General features: G+C 38.7%; 1 protein-coding gene across 7 annotated transcripts in view; it reads left to right on the top strand.

Moving 5' to 3' along the window:
* SLC44A1 (solute carrier family 44 member 1) overlaps window positions 1–23,355 on the top strand; it is a 212,778-nt gene that overhangs the window by 30,716 nt on the left and 158,707 nt on the right. For 6 of the 7 annotated variants that reach the window (XR_009541529.1, XR_009541531.1, XR_009541530.1 and 3 more), the window contains exon 2: window positions 20,912–21,001. Coding sequence is in view for 4 of the 7 variants with exons in the window: in XM_060154708.1 (XP_060010691.1) it covers window positions 20,912–21,001 (90 nt within the window). In the remaining 3 variants the exon portion in view is untranslated. Of the gene's footprint in view, window positions 1–11,824; window positions 11,851–20,911; window positions 21,002–23,355 lie in introns of those variants that run through there. The other variant, XM_060154706.1, reaches the window with a different exon arrangement.

Here is a 23,355-nt window from a genome sequence, read left to right as displayed (position 1 = left end):
TCGTATAGTGTTCTTGATCTAATAAGAGGAAAGTGACGCTTAAGAAACAACCATATTCTGCAACTCTAGGTGGGTAGTGAGGCATATTTCAATTTATTATGACTCTAGGTTTACATCACAGATGGTAGCTCCAGGGTTGATTTCAACACTTTCATGAAAAAGAATAGGTTTTCACAGCATCAGGGATAGAAAACCGAGTTGAGCACATGTGAGAAGTTTTAGGATTGTTCTAAGCTTTGTGAATTCATCTTCAGAATGTCATGAATATTGACTTTTTGTTGGTCGGATTTTGCTTTCAGCTCTTGCATTTTGTTCATGAAAATGTGAGCCATGCCAGTGGGACAAATGTGTGATGATTCCAGCCTATCCCCAAGGGATGACCTTCAAAGGCAACCGCAGATACTGACAGCCTGATTTCTTTTTAAAATGTGTGAATTTCTTTTGAAATTGATTTATAAGATTCTTCACTTTTTAAATGCAATGATTTCGTTGAGTGTGGGGCTGATCTGCTGTGGACAGTGAATGCATTCTCCAGCTGCTTGATTCACATGTCCAGTTTTAGTCAGAATGCTCGTATTTCCTTGGTCATGTCAGCAGTGCTTCTGGGTTTTTTTTTTCCCCCCTGCAGTCTCAGATTTGCTGTGTTCAGAAGTCTTGCCACATTACAGAAGAACAATCTTGTGAGTCGCTGGGTGTCTGACAAGTCGAACCACTCAAAACCCTTTCATTTCAAGTGTCCTTGATCTGAGGAAGGGGCTCAGTAAACCTCTTGAACAATTTTTCACAACCTAGCCATATGACTGCATTAAAATAAACTTCTGTGCACTGCTCACCTTCTTCCAAGTATTCCTTGAATTTGTGATGGTGAAGGCCATAACCTGGAGCCATCTTTGTCACCTCCTTCATCACACGATGCAGTGAACCTTATTCAGTCACTCCGCAAGTAGTTATTGAGCGAGAACTATTCTAGGTACTGGGGATGGCGCAGAGAACATCAAGCTTCTTTTCTAGTGGACAGGGCAGGTACAGAAATAAGTAAAATACATAGTTTAGCAGATGAAGGTGCATTCTGCTATGGAGAAAAGTAAGTTAGGGAAGGGGGATAGGGAGTGTGTGTGTATTTGCAATTTACAATATGGTGGTCAAGAAAAGCCTCTCTGTGGTGATGATTGAGCAAAAACCTAAAGGAAGTGAGGGGGCAAGCCACCTTGATTACCTAGGAGAGGAGCATTCTAGGCAGAGGGAACAGCAAGTGCGTAAGTCAGGAGATGAAAGCAGGCCTGAGAGGCTGGAGAGGCTACAAGGCCAGAGTGGTTGGAGCAGTGTGTGGAGGGAAGGGAACAGGTCAGAGGTGGCTGGTGCCAGAGCGACTTGGGTCTTGTAGGCCATTATGAAAACTTTGGTTTTTGATCTGAGTGAGGTTGGAAGACATTGCGGGCTTTTGAGCAGAGGAATAACGTGATCTGGCTTTCTGAGGAAAAGGGCTTCATCTTATTGAACCTGGTGTTGAGGGGACAAGGATAGAAGCAGAGAGAAATCTATTGCAGTGACTCAGGTGAGAGATAGTGGTGGTAGCCGTGGAGAAGTGAGGACACGTGGTCAGATTCTGGACATGGTTGGAAGGTTGAGACAGCAGCATTTCGTGATGAATGGGGCATATGGCATGAGGAAGAAAGGCCATAATAAGGCTTTTAGTCTGAACGCCTGAGAAGGTGGAATTACTGTTTACAGAGAAGGGGGAAGGCTGTTGGTGGAGCAGGTTGTGCAGGAGACTATCAGGAGTTTGGTGACAGATGTGTATTGTAAATGAGACAGTGGAGCCCGAGTGTGGCCAGCCTCTTCACGTGAATGAATATACTTCAGAAATTTGCACACCCCCTCTCTTCACTGCAGGTACTCCATCTATGAAAAATGATTTAAACTTTTTAATATTTAACTCAATTATCGTAGATTCCTTGATGGCAGGTACTTCGTGTCCGTTAGCTGCCTGGGTTAAAAAAAAAAAAATCTCAAATCTCAAGTGGGCTGCACTGTGATAAGCAGGTTGCATTAGACCCGATGGTTCTAGGAGGAATGCAGATGTTTCTCTGCCACCCCATACAGGTGAACCTGGAAAATACGAGAAAATAAAAACAGCAAGATTAAAACCTCAACAACAATTTAAAAATAAAATAAACTCATGTTGTGCAAATTCAGGTGCTAAAAACAACAGGGCTGATGGAGAAATAGAGCTGGGACAGAACACTTAAAACTAAGGAATTTTGTAACCAAGTATAGTCCTAAAAGAAGTACAAAGGGAAACAAACAAACAAACAAAAAGCCCAGCACAGTTTACTGGTGTTCGCATCCGGTATCACAGTCAGAAAAATCTTGTAGCCTTCAACCCTGGAGCTTAATGCTCTCTTCTTTGAGAAGTAGGTCTTATAGGATATTTCCTTCTATCAGAGACCTTTTCATCAGAATTAAATATCTGGTCCAGGACAGAGCCTTCTTAAATAATCCATTGTTTTAATACAGGGAGCAATGTCTCTGCAGCTTTTTCAGCTGCATTTGCACCTTTGACAGGTAGCTTAAAAGAAGGAAAGTGTAATGGTTTTTTCAAAGCCACTAAATCAGCCATCATTTAAAAGTAAGTCACTTCTGTAGATTTTTTTAGCTTTTTTCCCCTGCTGAAGGTCTTATATTGCTAAAGCTTTCTCTTAATAATCATGAGGAAACTTGATTCTCACTACTTGGAAACATTAACGTGCTGGGGAAAACTGCACGTGAGCCAAAGTGACTTCTCCATTATACTGACATCATTCATCTATTTGCCTGTTGTGTGTGAGGTAATGCGTGTCAAAGAAACACATTTTTTGCAGAACAGACCGTACTACGGACCTAGGATGCCTTTTAGCTGACATACACACCAGGACCAAACTCAGACCTACCTCCCTATTGGATAGTCTAGAATTTTTCTGTTTCAAATAGGAAGTTGGTAAGAAAAACCCTAAAATTATCTCAGTGGTATACTCAAAACACATGTGAAAGTTCAAAGTCTCCTCCTTTATAAAGCTATTTTAAAGCTAGAAGGTAAAAACTACATCTTTAATAAGATCCACTGCCTTGAACCAACAGCCAATATTATACTTGACAGTGACACACTAGAGTATTTTCTCTTTACTTTGGGAGCACACAAGCAAGTCTTCTATCACTGTTAGCATTGTTCTAGAAGTTCTGACTGATGCAATAAACCACAAAACAAAAATAAGTATAATGATCAGAAAGGAGACAACATACAAAAACCAAGAAAATCAACTAAAAATTATTAGTAAGAGCTATATTTGGTAAGTATACAAAAATCAGTAGCTTTCCCAAGTGTCAACAATAACCAGTTGGAAACATATAACGGGCAAAATATCCCATTCACCTTAGTAACAACCAATACAAAATACTTTGAAATAATCCTAACAAGAAATATGTGTGATCAAAATGAAGAAAACTGTAAAACTTTTCTTGAGATTTATAAGATAAAACTTGAACTGGAGGAATGTACTTTGTTCCTGGAGGCAAAAAATGGAATATTGACATGATGTCATTTTCTTCCCAATTAATTTATAAAGTTAACATGGTCTGGGTTAAAAATACATATATTTTTAGAGGGGCTTGGCAAAGCAGTAAACATAAAGGAGAGACCACTATCAGATAAAAACGCTGTAGCAATCAGTAATGTGTTACAGTTTAGCAGAGTGGCAGCGAGTTTAGGTGTTGGAGGGAAAGTATTTGGATTTTAGGTTTGCAGCTTACAGACGTGACCATAGCTCAGTGACTTAATCTCTCCAGGCGTGAGTTTCCTCACCTGTAAAGTGTGCGATTAAATGAGATAATGTAATTAAAGAACTGAGCAAATTCTGGTACATGGAAGTACTCAAAATAGCTACTATTGTTTAGTTGTTGACACAAGAGCAAAATAGGTCAATTGAAGAGTGTAAATGTAAGACCGTAGTGTAAACAAGAATTTATTATTTGTTAAAGGAGCCATTTTGAATCAACCATTGCTTAGCTATGATATTCAGTTAAAAGGTTTTGGATAACTCATACATCAGTTAATTTCATGAAACCATCAACAAGTAGAAGAAAACAGTATTTATCAAATAATTGAAGAGTTTAAAAGCAGTGAGAAAAGGTCCAAAGTCAAATTTATTTGGCTATGCAAAAACTTATTTCTATATGAAAGAAAAACTCAAATTAGATGACGAACTGAGGCACAAGTAGTGGTGTACTGGTTAATGTTTAACAATCAGCTCTGCAAGGGAAGAAAGAAAATGCCCAGATTTGTCACATTTGCTGATTTCCACCGTATAAATACTCCCACCAGGCTACCAACATGAAGTCGGTGAGCAGGAGTTGGGAAGAGATGTGCTTTGCTGGTGCTCGGGAGCTGGTGCACGCCGGCTGCAGCAGCCTATACACAGACGTGCCAGAGCGTGCTGAGAAACCACCTGGAGAACAACCCCGGGCCAGAGCACATTTCTGCTTGAAGCTGCCTTCCCCAGGAAGCACACAATAGAGACAGTTGGGAATAAACAGCCACTGTATTGGACCGTGGAGGGTTTCTTGAGCTGGACTTGCACCAGCACGGGGTGCTGGACCTGCAAAGGATCCCTGGGGTGGAAAGATCCCGGTGGGGTGGTTGGGACCTACTCTAGAAGTAGCCCCTTTGGGGCCAAATCATACAATGGCAGAGGACTAAGGGGAGAGGTGTTACTAGCCAAACGCTTAGCAGAAAAAGAGTTGGAGTAGAGCAGAGGGTGTTTTCCCCTTGATTTCTTCTCCTTCTAAAGCCCATGATATTCTTGGCAGTGGTGCATGTGTTTTTCTGTCTCTGCATATTTATATTCTCATCTCTGTTTTTTCTTCTCCCTTTGATACTGTTCAATTACTATGACAGTTTTCGTAAGTGAAAGCACAAAAGCTTGTGTCTAGACAGTGATAAGGTGACCTAAGTGATATTTATAGTACACCAGCAGGCCACAGATGGGTCTCATTGTGGCCAAGGAGCCATGGTATTGTCAGGATTGGAAGCGGCAAAGTATGGAGCCTTGGAGTCCTATCTCATGTTGGATGGAGGGATTCTATCAGGGGCTTGCACTTTTATTCCACAATGGATTACTAGCTGGTCATTTTGTAACCCAGTCTTAAATGTACCGTCTTAGAATAGGTTGTTTCTTTGTGATCATATCTGTAGTTCTAATAGAAGATTGGTTTATTATAAGGTCGACTTTGTGTAAAGAAGCAGGATTTAACTGGATTTCAGAGAAGTGGATATGTACTGAAGATGGGAGCAGTGTTGTTAGAAGTTGTATAGTTGTTTGAAGCCTGTGATTGAGAATCATTGTTTTGGGCAGTACAGAAAGAAACAATTGACATAGAGATGGGAATAAAGGTGTGGAGAGAGAGGAAAAAAAAGTAGTTACCCTTAAGGGGTTAATAAATAATTAATCTTAAGAGAAAAGTAGCTTTAACAACCACATAGAGGACTGACTGATGGGAAAGATAGTTTGCCAGAACTGGATACAAACCAGTTAAGATACAAATGACATCTGCCTGAGCTTGAGACTTGGCTTTGGGGTTGGACAAAAATGGTTTCTTCTGAGTGGGATATTTTAATGACTCATTGGGCATGGAGATTTACAGATGCTCATGTTTTCAGAGCATTTATTTATTCAAGGTTGGTCCATTAACATTCATTATTCTTGGTTGATTTTTTTTTTTAAACAGCAAGTTTAGTATCTGTCATTTATAGGGCTATTAATTTGATGATTCCGTGTTCCTTCTCACTTATTTGGCGGTTTCTAGTCTTTGTGTGAGTTTTCTTTAATCACTTTAGGTCTTTAACTGGTTTTCCTTAATTCTGCTTCTCCTGGAAACCTTTGCTGATTGTGAAACCATTGTATCTCAGGATTGGAAGGGACTGCAATAGTTTTCTAATCCAACAGTTAATTTAATGCTTGATTCCCTTGTATTGTTCTTTTCCATTTCAGACTTAAATAACTGATATCTTGATTTTGAGTAGCTGGATTTACCTAGAAGTAGGATTTGGGGGCTTCGTGACAGCATAGCATTAATAGACCCAGTAGTCATTTGGAGATAACCAATTGGCCATTCTTTCGGGTGGCTGAGGGCCAGCTGGTTATCTGATGATGAAATATTGGAACCATCCAGTGGCTACTACTACAGGGTACTCCGACCTTTAATTTTAAACCCCCGGCTGGGGATGGGAATGTAGTTGGATTTAGGATCCAGAGTCTAGGGCCAGACTAAACCTAGGACTCACGCTCCTAGGGCTTTCTCCATGATTCTGATCTATTCACGCACAGGGAGAGGGTGTTGGTTGGTGGTAGGATAGACCCAGCCTCTTTTCTTTCAAAGTTAGTTGGCTAAGGCCAGTCTGCAGTTCAAGGAGCTGCCTATTTGTAAATTATGCTGAAATGCTGGGAAACATTCTCTAGAAGGATTCTAAATTATAGCTCTTTAATATTTTCTGCTTATAGAATTTGAATGCAGGGTCCTTGGTGTGGTTCAGGTTTTACCAGGCTGAACCTGGAAGCTTGGCCAAGTATTGTTTTTAGAATTCACCAAGCCCTGGGGCTTTGGAGGTTCAGAAACTTGATTTTGCTAGTATGTTAAGAGTAGATCCTTTCGTTGATAGTAGACTCATGTAAACCAAAGTCTTAAGACACGTGGATCGACTCAGGAGGCTAATTTATTAAACTGACATACAAATCAGAGGATTTTTGTCAGCTTAGCTAGTATTAAGGTAAAGCCAAATTATTATTTAAGAAGTATCATATTTATTCCTAATAGAAAAGTAGTGTGGTTATTAAAAAATCCAATGAACATGTATAAGTAGAGAGTCCTTTCTGACCCCACCTCATGAGATAACAATTGTTCACAGCTTAGTCTATATATATTCTTCCAGACTCTCTGCATATACAATAACCTCTGTTGCTCCACTGCTTTATTTTCTATAGCTCTTTAGTTATGTTATGCACACTGCTTGTCAACTTGTGGGAAGCCAGAGGACAGTGAGAAGGTCGCCTAACGTCATGGAATCAGATGAAGGGGAGTAGGCTGGATGACTCACGGCACAGCAGCTCAGTATCCTGAATTGTCTATTCAGCATTCTAGAGTCTGCTGCCCTGGTACCCCTTCCCCAAGACAGTTTGGAAGGGCAGTGTCAAAGTGTATCTTTTAGACCGTTATTTCTCAGTGTAACTGGCCGATTACAGATCGTGGCACCTAAGAGGTGCTAAATAAATAGTAGCTGTGTGTGTACCTTCCCTGTCTGGTCCCTTTTTTCTGACAAGTACATTCTTTCTGTAGCTGTATTTATACCACAGTCTAGTTTTTGCCTTGGTGTGTGTGTTCTTTGGTCTCTTCAAAAGATGACTTTTCTCTCTCTACTTGGTCTATTTTACCTTTTATTTCAGTTTTCTGCAACCTTGTTTCTCTTTTCCCCTTATGCTACCTACAGAGGAATTGAACTATTACATGAAAATCAGCACTTTATCTAGTAATTCTTGTAACTTCTGATTTCTCAGAAAAATGTTTGCTTTCATCAGATTTCATTGTTACCCAACTCTTTACCTTAGTTAAATTGTTCTGCTTTTATCTTGTCTACCTAATGGAACTGTATTAAAAGTGTTCGCATGGAGTCTATAATGAAATCAGTAGAACTCCATATGTGAGTGGCCAGAATGACCCCCTTTTCACATGATTTTTCTTATACATATAACAACTTTATTGATGTAATTCATACACCATACAATTTACCCATCTAAAGTGTACTATTCAATGGTTTTGAGTATGTTCACCGAGGTTTGATCATGACTACAGTCAATTTTAGAACATTTTCATCATCCCCCAAAGAAACCCCATAGCCATTAGCAGTCATTCCCCATTTCCCCTTAACTCCCATCCAATCCTAGGCAAACACTAATCTATTTTCTGTTTCTACAGATTTACCTATTCTGGACATTTCATATAAATAGAATTATATAATATGTCCACTTTGGCTTCTTTCACTTATAAAGTTTTCAAGGTTCATCCATGTTGTAGTATTGTATCACTATTTCATTCCTTTTTATTCCAAAATGTATATTCCATGCTATGGATCTACCACATTGTATGTATCTGTTCATCAGTTGATGGGCATTTGTATGTGCTTTCCTAATAGCAAAGTAGCATTTTAAGTACTGTTACTCTTGAAATCCAAACAAGTGTTATGCAAAATATAGATGGAAGTTACAGAAGGCTAGGAGGAAACAACAGTTTGTTTCCACCGGTTAAACACCACTGCAGGTGTTTTCTTCAAATATCAACAGTAATATTTGGACATTATTTTTGAAATCAAAATACAAAATATGTTAATAATATCTTATTCTTGGTTATGTCCTATAATTTTCCTGTAAGAAGAAATATTAACCATGCAAAACATCAGTTTAGATAAAATAAGCCACAGAATTTACTATAGTATTTTTGCTGTGCGTTTGACCCTTGAAACAACATGGGTTTGAACTGCGTGGGTCCACTTATTTGCAGATATTTTTCAACAGTAAATACCACAGTTCTACATGATCCGTGGGTGGTTGAATTCTCAGATATAGAACCTCGGATAGGGATCCACATAACCTCAAATATGGATCCACGTAACCACAAATATGGGGGGGCTGACTATAAAGTTATATGCAGATTTTTGACTGCATGGGGATAGGTGTCCCTAACCTTTGCATTGTTCAAGGGTCAACAGTAATTCTTATGCCTCTCATTTTCCTCTTTTCCTCCTCCCTTCCAATACCCATCTATCCACAGTGTCCATACAGGATATATATTTTTTTAATTTTTAAAAATCTTTAATTTTTTTTATTAACATGTAGTTAATTTACAATGCTGTCTTAATTTCTGCTGTACAGCAGAGTGACTCAGTTATACATATACGTATTCTTTTTTATATTCTTTTCCATTATGGTTTATCACAGGATACTGAATATAGTTCCCTGTGCTATACAGTAGGACCTTGTTGTTTATCCATTCTATATGTAATAGTTTGCATCTGCTAATCCCGAACTCCCAGTCCATTCCACCCCTCCCCACCCTTGGCAACCACAAATCTGTTCCTTATGTCCACACAAGATATGTTAACCATAGTAAGCAAGGCCGAGTGGGGTGATCATGGGCCTTAGGGCCCAACTACCTGCTTCACATCCCTGCTTTTTTAGTGCTTATTGGCTGTATGACTTGGGCAATTTACTTAACCCCTCTTTGTCTAGTTTTATCAGCAGAAAACTGGGAATAATATAATAGGATCGACCTTACTGGCTTGTGAAAATTAAATGAGTTAATATGGATAAAGTGTCTGGCACATGGCTTATGCTCACTGATACTAGCCATAGTCTGCATTTAGTGTTACAGTCATTAAGTACTCCAGATGAAACAGATTATTTTGGTAATCTTCTTAAGGTTGATCCATGACCTTTTTCTACCTTCAATAAACATACATTTTTGTCTATCATTTCAGCAACCCTCACATGTGAACTCAAATGAATTGTTATTTATAGAAGGGAGGAGAGACAAGGTAAAACCTAGAGATGAGGAAGGTAAATTAGCAAGAGAACAGTAGAAAGGTGAAAGTAAACTAATGGGCTCTCGGAGTCCCAGCCTAGTTCTTCTCAGGTGGAACAATTATTTATTGAATGAGTGGACTTTTTTTTTTTATAATTTGGTTAACTGTGGTTTTAGGATTGATGTTTTCTTCAACTCCCTTAAAAATTTATGATATAAGAAGTCATTTCAGTCGCTCTTATTGTGTTATCATTTGAAAGTTACTATATGTTTCTTATATTTACCTCGATTATCTATAAAACTGTGCACTCAATTTCTCCCAGTTGTATTTCCTTTACAACTCATTTTTCACTTTCCAAGCACACATTTTAGAATGTATACAATATGGGAGCAGTTTTAAAATGTTTGAGATGATTGTTTGTGAGAATTCACTTTTTAAGATGATTCCTAGGGAGATTTTTCTCATAGCCCTTTGGGAAAGGATGTTAACAAATGGTTTAGGACCTGGTCTAGCCAGCAGCTTTACTTTAATCCTGAAAACAACAGTGGATGGTGTAGGGAGAATCATCTTTACCTTAGAATTGGGAAGATCGTGTCAGCTGATCATACTCCTATTTGGAAGAGGAGCTATGATTCACACCCAGGTATGTGTTCCTCCCTCCCACTACACTGGTGATTTCCTCTCTAATGTTTATTAGAGTGTATTACCTCTCTGACGTTGCCAGTTCTGCATTTTTCAGGAGAAATCTTGCTCTTGCCTAGGTGATTATCAGCATATGGCTTTCTAGTGAAGTTTGAAATGTTCTGATCTCCTGTCAATAAGTGTCAGATAGAATGACCTGAATATATTCTGGTAGTTTTCATTGTGCATCTATTTATAGCTGACACTATACTGAGGAAGTAGAAAAAGCATGATCTGAAGAAATGGGAGCTAATATTCCTCTTTTTTTGATATTTCTTCCATAATTAAATAGCATTAATAGAAATCAAAATGAGAAAAATGCATTATAAGTCTAACTATTTAAAATCTGCACTATCCTCTTCTAATGCTTTTACATTTGCATATACTATTTTACAAATTGTGTCACTGGAGCGTGGCATAATTTCATACCATGTTTTTGAACACAGCTTTTTATCATTATCATTTTATATGTTACTGTGCAAAGTCTTCATAATTACCCTTATGATTGCTTAATATTCCATTCTCATTTTTAATTATTTTCTATTATAGATAGTTAATTTCTAATTTTTTCTCATAATATCACTATATTGGACATCTCACGTGCAGCTATTTTAATGTTTTAGATGATTTCTTTGGGTTTTTTAAATGTATCACCAAATTACTTTCCAAAGTGTCAAACCAATGTACATTGCGTTCAGTTTCAGCATAGTCTTTTTTTTTTAATTGAAGTGTAGTTGATGTACAATATTAAATAAGTTACAGGTGTATAATATAGTGATTCACAATTTTTAAAGGTTGTACTCCATTTATAGTTATTGTAAAATGTTGGCTGTATTCCCTGTGTTGTACAATATATACTTGTAGCTTATTTTATACCTAATGGTTGGTTCCTCTTAATCCCCTACCCCTATATTACCCCTCCCCCATCCCTCTCCCCACGGGTAACCACTAGTTTGTTCTCTATATCTGTGAGTCTGCTTCTTTTTTGTTACATTTACTAGTTTGTTGTATTTTTTTAGATTCCACATATAAGTGATATCAGTATCTGTCTGATATATTTCATTTAGCATTAATACCCTCCACGTCCATCCATGTTTTTGCAAATGGCAAGGTTTCATTCTTTTTTATGAGTTTCAGCATAGTCTTAAACAGTGCTACCAGCCTTTACTTCTGAAAGTGTTTTTCAGTGGGAGCATCAATCCTAACCATGAACCCTTACGCTCTGGTTTCCAGAAATGTATTGTGAGAGAGGTTGGCACTGTCTGTATTCACGTCTCCCAGCCACTGTGTGACCAGATACATTTTGGAGAGTCTCACAGTAAGGTCTCAGAGAAGTCCTGCTCAAAAGACTAGATTTCATTAACTAGCATTTCCAAAACGTAGTTAAATCTGGAATTTATTTTTCTTACAGAACCTACTGACCAACATCTTTGGGAAATGTTATACTTTATAATATCTGTGGGAAAAGGAGCCAGCCTGTGATGCAATAGAATGCTTTTTAAGGAAATGGTCTCATGCAGGAGAGGCAGTGAGGATGTTTGCTCTAACATTATGCTACTTGAATGGTAAAAGACCTCACCTTGTTCGTTCATCCATTAAATAAATTTGCTGAGAGCCTATTATGGGCTAGACACTGTTCATCTACTGGGGATATAGCAGTGAATAAAACCCAACAAGTCCCTGCCCGAAGTAGGCAGTAAGGTAGGAAGAATGGCCATTATATGTTCAGCCACTTAGGGTAAGATTCTACTTTCATGTGGAATAGGCTTTCACTTGAAGAATATTAAGTACTTACTGATCCCTGATTTAAACAAAAAATAGAAACATTATCCTTACCCTCAAAAAGTTCGTAATCTACTGGGGAAGCAAATAATTATAATGTGAAATAATAATTACGGTGATGGTGGTGTGTACACAGTGTGTACAAAGGAATGTAATCTATATTTTTGTAAATTATTTAACTGTGATAAGTATTTGTTTCCTTGAGAGTTCTTAGGCACTGCCACAGAACTGAACATATATTTATTTCTGTGCACAATTGCTATGGACTAAAAACTCTTCATTGGCAAAGATGAGATCTAATTTTGATTTAAGACATAAACTTACTCATTTCCGCTCACCTCTTAGCTATGTATATGATCAGTGTAGTCTTCATGTTTCTTCTCCATAAGTCATCATTGTCTTCATAAGTCAGTTCTTAGCCATTCCATCAAGGAAAGGAAGCAAGATTGGAATGACAGTTCTCTTTTGAGTACCTATGAATTCCTGCTTTAAAAGAAAGGGTTACAGTATAGCAAGAAAAGTCAGTAAATCCGTTAGCTATATGGAAACTGGCTGTACTGTAGCAGGTTGGAGGTGCAAAGTACAATTCTGGTCCTTTCAGTCTGCCCTTGGTGTCACCAAGTACTGAAGATGTTCTGACACTTGTAGGATGTGATGGGGGGGAATGAAGCCCATGAAAACTGTATAATTAGAATAAAACCAAATAGTAATTTTAAATTAAAAACATTGCTTACAAATGATTCAGAAGAAAGGCACGTTAGAAATACTATTAGAGGATTACAGATAAGGCTTATCTGTATAACTTTGATCATGTTTCATTGGTCATGGAGGTAAAAGATGCTATTAGCTATGTTGCAGGACAGGAGGAACGTGGCCTCTGCCCAGTAATTATCATGTGCTTGCGTGCAAGAAAGACAGCCCCTGAGAAGTCTGATGGAAGAAGGACAACTCTAACAGACCCACAGTTATTTTTTTTAGGGCATTCAGGGAAAGAATGAAGTCATAGGCAACATATCTCCCATGATCTTTCTGTCACTGTGTAAATACATAACTCAGAGCAGCTCTAGTTGCCATTTCCCCCTTTTTCCTTAAATAGATGAATGTTTGTGATTTAGCATAAAGTTCATGAACTAAGAGAAACAGTTGGACACAGATGCCTGTATCTTTCCACTCAATGTATCTTATTACCTTTAACTGCCTGTTAAAATCACAGCTCTTATTTTTACCTTGCAAATATGAATTGCCATCGCCAAGCTTAGCGAATGAAATGGGCTACTTGCGGCAACTGTAAGGAGTTATGCACTCCAAATCCTTGAGAGAGCTTTCCCAAGGACGGGCAACGTCTTTCAGAATCCTATTACAAGATTTTAGTTTCAGGTGCTATGAACAGAAAGTTGAAAGCCTCCATGTTTTACTGCTACCCAACTTCATCAGGTCTGCTCACTCTATTCAGGAGTGTGGCAAATATGATACACATCAGCTCTTTTATTCTTTTGTTACTACTCTGCACAAATAAAAGCATTTTGGGGAATTTAATGTACCAGTATGTCCTTGGAGGGAGCTTTGAAGATTTGGAGTGTATGACTGTTTGTCTTGAATATTGGAGGTTTTTGTGTAAAACAGATGGGCATGAACAAAATGACGTCCTCACAGATAGCCCAGTGCTTGCGACATATGTACTTACTTAGATCGCAAATGTCTGTAGCGGTGACCTTGGAGATGCATCCAGTGACTGCTTTAGAGGCTTTCTAGTTGTGCCACGGAGTAGCTGGGAAATGAAAACTAAAGTAGAGCCGCTGGACAGGGTACTAGGTAAAGACAGTTGTACTAGGTAAATGACAGGGAGCCTGTAGTTCTTTAGCCCATCAGAAATTCCAATTTATAGCAACTCTGGATGTATGCGACAAGATAGTACTTAACTCAGTATTAGTAGGAATCTCACCAATGACATCAACATGAAAATATTATTCTAGTAGCTTAGTTGAATATAGCCCTGCACTAATTGTTCCAGAAAACAAAGGAAGATACGTTTTCTCTTTTCCAAAACTGAAAGGCTCCTTTCTAACTGGAACAGCCATAAAATGTAGTACAGAGAAATCTAATGGGTACAAAGTGAGGAAAATGGCTCATTTTTGTTTTTTTAAACCAACTTAATGTTCTGTTTGTTTACTACTAAACATTTCTGAGTGGAATAATTCTTATTTGGCAGTCAATATTTCCCCATCATAGGTAGCGAGAACTTTTAGTATGTTTTGGGCACAAAAACACATTCTATTTTAGACAACAGAGGATCATTTTTTAGTGTTTGCTTCAGAAGTTTATGAGGTAATTTCAATAAATCTTGCAAATGTTTGCTTAATGGTTCCCTATCTCTATTCCTGCAGTACTTTTTATACATCTCTATTTTGGCATCACTCACATTATCAGTCCTTAGTTTGCCTGTCTTGCTAAACTAGAGCTCTGTAAGGGTAGGGGCTATTGTACATGGCTTTGGATCTCAGGTTCTTTGTGTGGTGCTCAGTATTTATTTGAAAAACCAACAGAATGCTTAAGAGTATTACCTGACAAATTAAGTAACTTCTTAGTATAACTGACAATACCATTTTTTTAAGCACATTTTTCATTATTTTCAAACCATGTTTACAAAAATCTGGTGTATCAAGGAAAGACTCATAGCATTAGGTAATACTGTTACTAGATTACGATAAGAATCTTTTGGGAATCTTTGTACATCTGTCTTAATTAGGAGAGAGTCATACAGACAGTATGCAGAGCATAGAAAGAGGGCAGGGAGCATTTAATCTTTGCCATTAGGTATTGCCTAGATCTTCTGACTTCCTGGATTTTGGACCCTACTTGTTTCCATATTTGAGACCTAGCTGACTCTTTCTGTCTTAACTCTGGATTGTTGCTGTTGCCTCTCTGATCCTTTTATATCTTCCTGATCCAGCCAGCCCTGCCTACTTCTGTGAACTAGATTCACATCTGCCAGACCTTTTCCTACCTGATTTGTTCCCTGGCTTGGCCCACACTGCCAGCCCTATTACTGCTGATGCCCTCCAGTGATGCCTGATTTGACTAACTGATTGTAACATATCACTTGTCAAAATCTTTGTGTGTGACTATTATCTAAAAAAACAGTTACTCAACAACTGTGTCTTCATTAGGAACAACATGGAAATTTTATTTTATTTAATTAATTTATTTATTTATTATTTTATTTTTGGCTGCGTTGGCTCCTTGCCGCTGCGCGCTGGCTTTCTCCAGCTGTGGTGAGCGGGGCTGCTCTTTGCTGCGGTGCGTGGGCCTCCCATTGCAGTGTCCACCCCCGTTGCGGAGCGCGGGCTCTAGGCGCCCGGCCTTCTGTAGTTGTGGCATGTGGGCTCAGCAGCCGTGGCTCGCGGGCTCCAGAGCGCAGGCTCAGCAGTTGTGGCTCACAGGCTCAGGTGCTCCGCGGCATGTGGGATCCTCCCGGACCAGGGACCAAACCCGTGTCCCTTGCATTGGCAGGCCGATTCCCAACCACTGCACCACCTGGGAATTCCCAACATGGAAATTTAAGACAAAACGTTTTATAGGTTTATTTCCTAAAAAAATACACACCTCTTTCGTATCAAATTCACCAGAAGGTCTTGGTTTTAGCTATTAGGGTTCATAGTGAATGTGAAGTCTAGGATATATATAGTTGCCTGTACTATGACTTCTGTAAGATACTATGGGAAAAAAAAATTTTTTAAATCTATGATGTAGAAAATGTAGGAAGGAATGTGAAGATGTTAAATATTGTTCCTCCCTAACTTTAAGGATATGAATATAATACAAACATAAGGCATACATCAGCTGTGTCTGACTTAGATTTATTTTTTATGGTCTAATACTAACATTAAAAATTGTAATTCTGCTTTCTAGGTTATTAATCTTGTAGAGTGTGCAAGAAGACTGTAATGAGAATGTTGTTATACACATATATTCACACGCTTATTTTTAAAATACTTTATTATGGAAAATTTCAAAACTTCATTTTACAAGTCTTTATTTCTTTGTGTATATCCAAGTTTGTGTCGTATCATATTCTTTCGGCCTGAAGAGCATTAACATTTTTTGTACTTCGGGTTTGCTGCTGATAAATTCTCTTAGGTTTTCATTGAAAAAGTCTTCATTTCTGAGAGACATTTTCTCTGGGTATAGAATTCTGAGTTAATAATGTTTTTGTTTTTCTTTTTAATTTTTTCAGTAATTTAAAGATGTCATTCCATGGTTTTTTGCTTTGCATAGTTTCTGATAAGAAGTTTGCGTCATCGTTGCTTCTCTGATTATAGTGTGCCTTTTCCTCCCTCTTGCTGCCATCAAGATTATGTCTTTATACTTGGTTTTCAACATTTTGGATATAGTTTTTGTAGGATGTGTTTGTGTGTGTGTATGCAGGCATGTGTGTGTTGTATTTATTCTGCTTGGGATTCTCTTAGCTTCTTGGATCTGTGCTTTGATTTCTTTTGTTATTTTTGGAAAATTCTCAGTCATTATTTCTTTATTCATTCCCTATGCTCCCTTTAATCTTCTTTTGGGATTCCAATTACACATATGTTAGACCGTTTGCTATTATCCTGTAGTTCTTGGATGTTCCGTTCTGGGTTAATTTTCATTCTCTTTTTCTTTGTGTTTCACTTTGGGTAATTTCTATTGACCTATCCTTGAATTTATCAATTCTTTCCTTGGCAGTGTCTAGTCTACTGATGAGCCAGACAAAGGCATTCTTCATCTCTGTTACCATGGTTTTTTTTTTTTTTTTTTTTTTGCGGTACACGGGTCTCCCAATGCCGTGGCCTCTCCCGTTGCGGAGCACAGGCTCCGGACGCGCAGGCTCAGCGGCCATGGCTCACGGGCCCAGCCGCTCCGCAGCATGTGGGATCCTCCCGGACCGGGGCACGAACCCGCGTCCCCTGCATCAGCAGGCGGACTCTCAACCACTGCGCCACCAGGGAAGCCCTACCATGGTTTTTTATTTTTAGCATTTTCTTAACTCTTTCTTATAGTTTCCATCTCTCTGCTAGGGTTTGAGGACTCAGGTTTCAGTAATGAATTTTCCACTTATTTTCTTTGAACCTTGGTTTTCTCTTTTACAGAGCAGCAAAACTGGGAATATATAATAACAACTAACAGAATTGTTTTGAAGATCAAAACAATTGATCTTGGGCAAGTCAGGCAAGTCCCTTCCTTTCCTTTCCCTAGGTCACTTAAAGGCATAGACTATATGATTACTTTGGTCCTACTTAGTTCCTGAATTGTAAGATTCTGTGAATGGAAAGGGACCTAACATTGATTGACAGCCTTTATTAACCTCATGTAGAATTTGAGAAAGGGATAAAAATCACATTTAAAAAGTGCTTTTGCAAAACATTTTACTTTTGCTAAGTCTATGTGGATTTTAATTGGAAGAAACAGACAGCATTAAATCCAGTTACCACTTGGTTAAGTCTGTTAAAGAATCATTAAATTCTTTCAACTGTTGGGTTTCCTGACTTGCTTGAAAAATTTCATGGCTCATAAAACATCTCTCTTTTTCGCTGTGCCTATAGGATTTTAAATTATTGGGTTGGCTCCCAAATTTTGCTGTGTGAGGAAAAACTAATGGAGGTGTTTTTGCTCTTTACTGACTAGTGCAAAATGAATGATATTTTCATCAGATTTGGTTTTGTGGCCACAGACCTGGGTTCAAATCCTGGTTGCACAGTTGTGGAACCTTGGTCTGATTACTTTTTTTTTTTTTGCTTTTTAAAATTTATTTATTTATTTTTGGCTGTGTTGGGTCTTCGTTTCTGTGTGAGGGCTTTCTCTAGTTGTGGCAAGCGGGGGCCACTCTTCATCACGGTGCACAGGTCTCTCGCTATCGCGGCCTCTCTTGTTGCGGAGCACAGGCTCCAGACGCGCAGGCTCAGTAGTTGTGGCTCACGGGCCTAGTTGCTCCGCGGCATGTGGGATCTTTCCAGACCAGGGCTTGAACCCGTGTCCCCTGCATTAGCAGGCAGACTCTCAACCACTGCGCCACCAGGGAAGCCCCTGATTACTTAACTTTTGAGCCTGAGTTTCCTTAGCTGTGAAATAGGGATGATACATACATCAGAGAGCTATTTTGAAAGTAATGTGTATAAAGCTTTGGGTATAGTGCCTACTTAATAGTAATCAATAACTGAAAGCATTAAAAACAGTAGCTAAAATGAAAGATGCCACCATTAAGTCAGAATTTTAGTAATAGAAGGGGAAAAGGTGAATTTAATATTCTTTCTGTCCTTTTAGTGGAAAGGTCCACCTGGTAAAGGGATATTTTTACAATAGCGAGAAGGTTAACTGAAAAGTGAGTATTGACAAATAAGAATTATAACCAAGAATTAGTGCTTACTGTGTGACAGATGCTCACATTTAATCCTCAGAATAGCCTATGAGGTAAGCTGCCCCTCCTGGAGAAGCCTTTCTTTATCTGAGTGAGGTGACTACCTCCTTTTTTTGTATTCTTCTACTCCGTGTTGTACTCTGACTATGTTTTATAAATGTAACCCCTACCCCTTCTCCATTTCTCATCCCCAGTGAAAGGTTTTCTATGTATTTGGCCCAGAAGTGGCCCACAGTAAGTTGACTGTTGAGATATTGAATCTTTGTGTTTTTCTGGTCAAAATGAAATTCTACCTTCTTTATGTTATAGGTAAAAATTTAAGCATTAAAAGCTGAATGTTGGTCTGAAGTAAAAATACGAAGAAAATAGTTGTGGATAAAGAAAATGCTCAATCAGTCTGAGACTTGTCCGCACCCCCCTCCGCTGCCTTCCCCTAATACATACTGTTTGTTAAGATAAACAAATATAGTATTTCAAAGTAGCCATTGCTCTGGAAATCACCTTAGAGTAAATGTAATGAATTTCAAAGATGTGTCCAAGTTCTGTGTTTGTAAGTAATTTTACTATAATGGGTATTATTCAAGCTTGAAATTATTTAATACAAAGAAACATTCTTTATTCATACTATGAACAACTGTCTTCCAAAACACAGACCACAATGCGTGCATTCTTATTTGAATAACACAGGGAATAATGTCAAATTATTTTTGCAGTTTTTTTGTCATTGCACAAATTTTCACAAAACTGCATTCCTGACCATAGATTTTTAGAGTTGGAAGGAACCTAAGAGATTTAATCTCACTTCTTCCTGCCACCCAGGGAGATGAAGCGTTTTATCTAAAGTCATGTAGCTAACTAATGACAGAGCCAAGGAGAGGACAGAGTCCTTTATCCAGTTGCCATAGTGTTATATTCCTCTGGAAAACACTGCCTACTTGCTCTTGGTTTTTAATGCTAGTTAGAGCCTTGGCGTGAGGTTTTTCTCCATGACTAACTAGTGCTCTTTTGTTTTCTTGTGTGGGTGTCTGGGAACAAGCTATCAAGGGTGGTGGTTTTTGTTGTTGTTTGTGAAAAACTAACAGTGTATAAGACACTGAGGAAGGGAAAGGCATTTGTCTGGTTAGCATTTAGGGGTCAGGAAGGAGTGTTTGTAGCTCCAGCGCTTTGCCCTCAGTGTCCATAGGCAGGTATTTTAAAGTTGGGTTTCATAACCTGGGGTCTGAATTCCCTAAACTTTTAAGAAAATTATGCAACTTAGTTATGCTTATCTCCTAAGAAAAGAATCTGTAGCTTTCATCAGGTTGTCAAAGTTAAAAACTGTTTTAGAAGGAGAGAAAGCTAAGCAAACCTGATTAAGAACTGGGTCCCCACTCTTGAACTCTACGTACTAATTATACTAGAGGGCTCTCTTATCTTCTTACCACACCTTGTGCTGCTGTCCTTTCCTACTGACAGGCCTTCTCCGGATAGCTTCCTGGACCTTGTCATGGAAGCCACTGGAGGCCCTGGCCTTCTTTTTGCAGGAACTTTTCCCATAAGTTTCCCAAGGCTACCTTCTCTCTCCCTTCTCTGCTTACTGTTTCCAGGAAAAGGTGTGAGACTCAGGGATTTTTGTTCATTAGAAAGCGCAAGAGTGTTATTTCAGTTACATTCTGGTTAAAGGGAATTTGTGAGCTGATTTGAGAACCTAAGACTATCGCTGTATGAAAAAAAAATGCATTCAATTCCAATCAATACTTTGCAAGTTAACTTTTAGAATGCCTTTAGCTTTTTAGTTAGGGAATCTTTGTGTTTGATCTAAAAACTCTTTACACTTTCTAAAAACAGAATGAAAATCTGTGGATGGTGGTTTAGGAGTTGCCCAGATCTGTCTGTAAAAGTGTTTTAATTTAGTTTTTTGTTCCTGAATTTTATTAGACTTAGAAGAGTCTACCCCTCAATAGGAATTCATAATTAAAGAGCTTCCTTCCTAGATGAGAACATGTAGAAAGCACGTTCTACATTTTTAAGTCTAGCCTCTGGACATACAAAGAAAAAGCTACCACCAAGATTGATGTTGGAAGAATTTGTTTGTTTATTAATTTAAAAAAGCCCTTACTAAGTATATACCATGAACCCTCAAGCATCATGTTGGATGCTGGGAAATGAGAAGAGGTCTCTTCCCTTGCAAAGTTCATGCTCTGCTAGGGGCACAGCTCAATCAATAACAATTCAGCATGCTAACTGCTCTAATAGAGGTACCAAAACAGCATTGGAATCAATCCTGGCCAGGAAGAGAGGTGGGTGTTAGGGTAAAATTCACAGAAAGGTGACAGATATTTGAGGTTCCTATTGAACTGAAAGGTTCAATAGGAATTTGTCAGGAAAAGAAGGGATCTAGGTATCGATGGCATGTTTGCACCTTCCTAACTTTAACTGAAATTCACGTTTACCACTCTCTTTGTGTTTTCAATTAGAGCTCCAAACGAGAATGGAAGCCACTGGAGGACCGTTGTTGCACAGACATACCGTGGCTGCTGCTTTTTATCCTGTTCTGCATTGGGATGGTAAGAAACTCACAGAGCCTCGGAGCCTGAACTCATGATCCGAGGGGCTGACGGGGAGTTAGTTTAAAGAGGGAACTTGTTATTTATTTATTCATATCTGTAAATAAATAAATAACCCCTCTTGAATTGCTTACATCTGGAAGTCCTAGGATACCATTGAAGCAGGTTATTTTTCCCCATACAGTTAAGTGGTATTTGGTACCCCTTGACTTTTTTTTTTTTTTTTTTTTTGGTTTGCATGAAAACTGTGATCAAAATTAAGGAATAATTGAAACTCTATGTCTTTGACTAGCCCATTTCAGAAAGCCAGGTCATTTGACCAAAATATCCGTGAACTATGATCTTGATGGGATGGTGAGCAGAGCAATGGTCATGGGGTCAAGTCCTGAGTATTCATCCAACCCAGTCACACAAACCTGATGGTTATTTTTGTGCCATTCAGTTTCCTTTCAGGGACTTGGTGTTCTTTTGCATAAAATTAGAGGTTTTGCTAGATGATATCTACAGGGCTTCCAGTTCTGACATCTTTTAGTTCTTCCTAGAAGGAGGCTGGTTTCTCCCTGCTTCTTCCTCCTTCGACCCATACTAGGCTCCTGCTGCCTGCTGTGTCTACTGTAATAAGTGGCATCTCTCAGTCAGAGGTCACGGGAGCTGGTGATTTTCCAGTGGGTGCGGAGGATGGAGGAACAGAGTGCAAAGTGCTGGGGCTGTGCTTACTCAGATTGCATCCCCGCTCTACCCTGCAGGGGTTTCCACACAGGGTTCAGGGACTTTAGTGTCACTGCCACCAGTGTGCTGGGCTGGAAAAAAGGTAGAAAGCAGCTGTTTTAGAGCTAGCCGATATTTCGAGCTAGCAAGGACTTAGAAATCCTCATCTGGTGCATCACCCTCATTATATACGTTAAGAACATCAGACCCCAGAGATGATAATGAACATCCCAAGGCCACACTGTTAGTGAATGGCAGAGTTGGGAACAGAGCCCAGGACTCTTTACCTTCCAGGCCAGTGCTCTTTTCTGCCACTTAGTTTCCTCTCCCTCGAGGGGATCAGGGGATCACGCAGACAGTATTGTTCTCTCTTTCCTTAGGCTTTGCAGCTGGAAACACAATCATGCTACCTCAGGCACCCTTTTTTTTTTCACTCAAGTGTGAGTGTATTTAACCTCCTTTTTCCCATACCTTTTTTTTTTAGGAATCTTGTTATTTTTTATTTATTACTACTTTTTAGGTAATCCTATTCTGTGTCTCTCTGCGGCTGCCCACCTCGAAAATGTCATTTGAGAAGCACAGAACAACCCTATTCATGGCTAATGGGCATAAGTGTAGGCACCAGTCCAGCTCCTGAATCAAGGAAAAGAAAGCAGTGAACTCTGATGAGATATAATAAATCCAGTAAAATAGAGAGTGTTAGTTTTAAAGATAATAGACAGCTCAGTTTCATCAAATCTAGGATATTTAGAAAACATCAGAATACCCATTTCCTAACTTAGGACTTGTAAGATGTTGTTCAAGAGTCTACTTAGTTTAATGGAGTAGCAACTGAAATGCAGCATCAGAGTGTGGAGAACATTCTTTGCTAACAGAACTAGTGCACAGCCTCTCCCCACCCCTGAATTTCACCCTGGGATAAATAGCAGCTGACCTTTCAAAATTATGTTTATAAAAATATGTACCTGCCACCCGAGGTGCTTTTGATTTTCTGTGCTAAAATAGCTCAGGAAAGTGCAATCATTAATGTTAATAGGCTGATTTGGGAGTGACCAGAGAGTAAGGAGCCATTTGTTTACTGAAACGTTGTAATGCAATGGTAATTAATATACTGTTAATTTCAGTGTGATGGTAATTAAGACCCCCTGTGTGTACTTTTAAATGCAGGCATAGCATTATTTGTTTTGGAATGATTCTTTTTATGGATTACCATCTTGGAACTGAGCTAACATCAAATTTTGCCATGTGGAAACTGGAGAAATCTCAAAGTTCTGTTGCACACCTTACTGGAACAACAATAGACCAGAGTTTTTTTTTGGTCTTCTGAGTATGTGTTTTGTATGTTTTTTAAAAGTTGTATTTTGTTTTTGCCTTTGGATTTCATTCCATAGTACCTTTCAGAGAAACATTCAACAAATATTTTTTGAGGATTATCATGGGCTTGATGCTTTCATATATGTATTTATCTCACTAAATTCTCCCAGTTACACTATGAAATGGGTTTTATCCCCAGTTTACAGGCAAAGTGTAGTGAGATTAAGTATTAGCTTATCTAAGAATATACTGCTGCCCATGAAAGGCAAAAATAGAATAGGAACCGGAACTTTCTGCCTATATTCTTTTCAGCTAGTGGCCCAGTTGCTTCT

The sequence above is a fragment of the Lagenorhynchus albirostris genome, chromosome 7, assembly GCF_949774975.1.
Source record: "Lagenorhynchus albirostris chromosome 7, mLagAlb1.1, whole genome shotgun sequence".
Lineage (NCBI taxonomy): Eukaryota > Metazoa > Chordata > Mammalia > Artiodactyla > Delphinidae > Lagenorhynchus > Lagenorhynchus albirostris.
The sequence above is the reverse complement of the archived record's forward strand: the minus strand, read 5'-3'. Positions and strand labels throughout refer to the sequence as shown.